Here is a 3,788-nt window from a genome sequence, read left to right as displayed (position 1 = left end):
CTCGATTTCCAAACGATCAATTAGAACCCTAATGCTGTCCAAATCCTTAATAGTTACAAAAGTGCCCACGTTCATAGAGGTAAGGATATCTTTCTGAGCTTTGACTGCATCTTCATAGTTCTTCATAAGGGAATCAATCCACTTTCCCATTGATCCTAACGGAATGGAAGTTGCAGCGGTGAGAGCAGCAGCCACAGGTGGTGCAGCCACAGCAGCAGCCACCACCGAGCAAATTAGAACAGCCGCGAATGTAGCTGCAAATATAACGGTTGAGACCTTTCTCCAAGCATGGATAGATTTAAGCTTCCTATCAAGCTTGCCCTTTTGCATGTGCAACTTTTCTAACATGTGCAGTTGCTGCCTGTAAACAGATTGAAAAATTTGGAAGAATTCTTCTGTGAAAGGGTCACCAGCATTCTTGAAAATCTTCAGCTCCTCCAATGTCTTAGTGTACTTAATGTTCCCTTCCGCCTTGGCTTCTTCTTCAAATTGTTGAAGCGCCACAAGAATAAGCAATTGACTATCACGAGCACGCTTTAAACACTTCTCCAATGCAGTACAGAAGTCTAGAGTCTTGAGGCTATTCTCAAAGTACTCCTCAACTAGCTCGAATAATTCTTGATTCTTCCATATGTCTTTCTTACAATCCAAGATAACTTTAACAACCTCCTGATTCATCTCCAACAGACATTCTGTGACTTCCTTCAAGGAATCAAACGACAGGGCTCTAACCTCAACCCCGACAGCAAGAGCATTGATAACGTTGTTGGTTCGTGCTTGGAGAGTTCTATCAAAGGACTGTAAATCTACGTCGACCCTGCAAGCATCTTCATATGAATTCAGATCAGTTGCTAATTGCAGATTGTTGATTGCACTCGAAGTTTCCCCAGGCCTCTTGCTCATATGGCTTCCCATGATCCCAAATCTGATTTATATATCCAAACAAAATTGAGAAACCCAACTTTAAATTTCTATGATATATGTTGCGTTTCATAAATTTCACATGCAATAAATGAATAAAGCATCAATTAATCAAGCTCCGAAAAAATTGAGAAACCCAACTTAAATTTTCTCTGTTTAAGGCTGCAATACATAATTACAGATAAATTACAAAAATCCCTCAATTTGTTCCATCAATCTTCTGATCCCTAAAGTTTAATAATCAAGTTCCCCAACAAAATTGAGAAATCCGACATTAAATCTATAACGTTGCATCACATAAAATACAGATGAAATACAAACATAAATCAATTGTTCCGATCTTCACAGTTCCATAATAAGTTACCCAGAACTTCAAATTTCTAGGTTAAGGCTGGATTACTTAAATTACGGATGAAATACAAAGAAAGAGCAATTTATTAAACAATCTTGTTATCTTGAAAGTGCACATTCAAGTTCCCAAATGACAAAATCTAGCTAATCAGCAAGAAATTAACAGAATCCCAACCAGAACTTAAAATAGAAATATCAAATCCAGACAGAGATAGAAAGCGATACCTGATAGAAAATGACTGGAGAATCAAAACCTTGATTGAAATAGATCCGAGATAAACAGTACTCCAAGACAGAAAAAGAGATTTTATTGGATAATCTAAATACGTAGTTACGAGTTTATAGAAAAAGAAGAAAATGATTGTGTATATATAAAGGAATAAATGTAATGGTGCAAAGACAAAGATTGAGGCTGATAAGGAACGAAGAAGCTTAAAGTGAATCGAAACCGTTAAGCACCCCAAGAAATTGTGGTGGTGGTGGGTATAGATTATGAACAAATAGCTTGCACGCATTCATTTATAATTCAGATTGCAGTTGGGTTACGCCGGAAGCAATTTTTTTTTATTTTTTATTTGCTCCTCTTCTCTTCTCTGCTACAATATACATATATAAATACAGAATGATGGGATTCAACGCGGAAAGAACTGGTGGTCCTAAATACCAGTAGTCTTACTACTTTACCTGGTAGAGACTGAAACTTCCGCTTGAAGGAAATTAATAGAACTTGTTTAGGCCGTATTTGGCTTTACATTTTAAGCAATCCCCACCACCCGCCCACCCACTCACCCTTTATAGACAAAATTTTTTTTTTATTTATTTTAGGGAATGTTAATTTACTTTTTTTTTTTATATAAGTAATATTCTTAAGGTTAGCAAACATGTAGTATATGTGTTGATGGTCTAATTAATTGAATCGAATTGATTCATTATACTGAATTACGTGTGATATTGTCAAGATTAGTTAAACCCCTCCATTATCCTGATCGAGGCAACTGCCTGCCTAAGTCCAATGGATGATTTATAAAAAATTCTACCTCTTTGATCGGTAAACAACTGAATGAGAACTTTAACGACTATTTACCACTTTTAACCCTACTTGTGCACAGATTTACATTTCTAGGGAAAAAAAGAAAAAAAAAACTTTTATAAAATCGACGATCCAAAATTAGTTAAACTGTGTGATAGATAATCGTGAGCAAAAAAAATATTGATGACTTATCTTTTAGCATCACGTGGGCATGAAGAGGATTATTGACTAGTTAGATCAGATTGAAAAATTCCTATAACTTGAATTTGTTGAAAAAGCTTCATCGGATGTCAAATTTAATCTTAGAACATGTAATCCAAATTTCAATTGAGTTTTTACAAACTAATTCATTCGAGAAGGTTTCTTATAAAATTATGTGTAACCTATATTTCAATTTAAAAAAAAATCGCCAAAATATAGGAGAATTTTTCCACTAAGAAATGTTCAACAGAGATAAATAAACAATTTAAGATATATTGACATGTTCATTAAATTCATTTCACCCTCTTAATTCAAAACAGTGCTATACAAAAATAAATAAATAAATAAATAATGCGGAATTATAAAATTAATGGGAATTAATTCAAACCTGATAATTAACAGTTGCTGTATAGCCAGGTAAAATGATCCTGATGTAGATTGATTTGATCACTCCGCCGTAGAATGAAACAGTATATTTATACTGATCAAAGTGACTTGCAAGGCAAGTGATTCATAAAAACGGTTACTTTTTACAAACGATCAAATTAGTTTAAAGTCATTCATTCATGTGAAAAGCACAAATTTGTCAAAGATATTCATTAATACTGCAATCAGCTCAACAACTTATAATTAAGGAGTTTTAATGCGGAAACTAGTTTAAAAAAATCTGATTTTCAGCAACTTTTCTTCGCCAGCCCTTTTTTTATTTTGTTAAAAAACAATTTTTAGTAAATTTTTATTAAAAAAAAAAAAAAAAAAAGCTAAAGGAATGTGCCGTTGAAATACCGATAAAAGTTAATAATGCATTTTATAATGTGGTGTCCACTTTGAGATACAATTTTTTAAGCTAAACTGAAACCGACTGGTGAAGAAAATAAATCCCGAATACAGATATTTTTATGGCAGGCAACACGTAAAATTGAATTTCAATGATATTCCTCTGCAATTCTCTTAGATTGCTGCACAAATTAGTAATATCACGAGCCCATTTGATACGGATTAAAGATTTTAATCTAAGTCAAAGTCAAAGTCAAAGAATCAACATTAACCACATCTTTTATGAGTTCCAGAACTTGTTAACCATAAATTTCAAGAATTTCTATTACAATCTACTAAAAAATCTAATTTTAATCCCCACCATTTATTCATTAGGTATTTGTAAAATAAAAATTCACTTTTAACTTGATTACTTCAAATGTTCATTAGCTATTTGGGAAGATAAGATTTATTATTATTATTATTATTATTATTATTATTATTATTATTATTATTATTATTATCGAAT

The 3,788-nt window shown here is 32.7% G+C and overlaps 1 protein-coding gene across 1 annotated transcript; it reads right to left on the bottom strand.

Annotated features, from left to right (window-relative positions):
• Positions 1-6: 6 nt before the first annotated feature.
• On the bottom strand, positions 7-2,012 carry LOC111381042 (UPF0496 protein At4g34320-like; the record flags this gene model as incomplete). Its single annotated transcript, XM_023004742.1, has 2 exons — positions 1,498-2,012; positions 7-925 (listed from the first exon to the last, which is right to left on the bottom strand). Coding segments are annotated over exons 1-2 (1,209 nt in total), but the record flags the coding sequence as incomplete, so codon positions are not given.
• Between the last annotated feature and the right edge of the window lie 1,776 nt (positions 2,013-3,788).

This window comes from Olea europaea, chromosome 3 (genome assembly GCF_002742605.1).
Source record: "Olea europaea var. sylvestris chromosome 3, O_europaea_v1, whole genome shotgun sequence".
Classification (NCBI taxonomy): domain Eukaryota; kingdom Viridiplantae; phylum Streptophyta; class Magnoliopsida; order Lamiales; family Oleaceae; genus Olea; species Olea europaea.
This window is presented reverse-complemented; position numbering and strand designations above follow the sequence as displayed.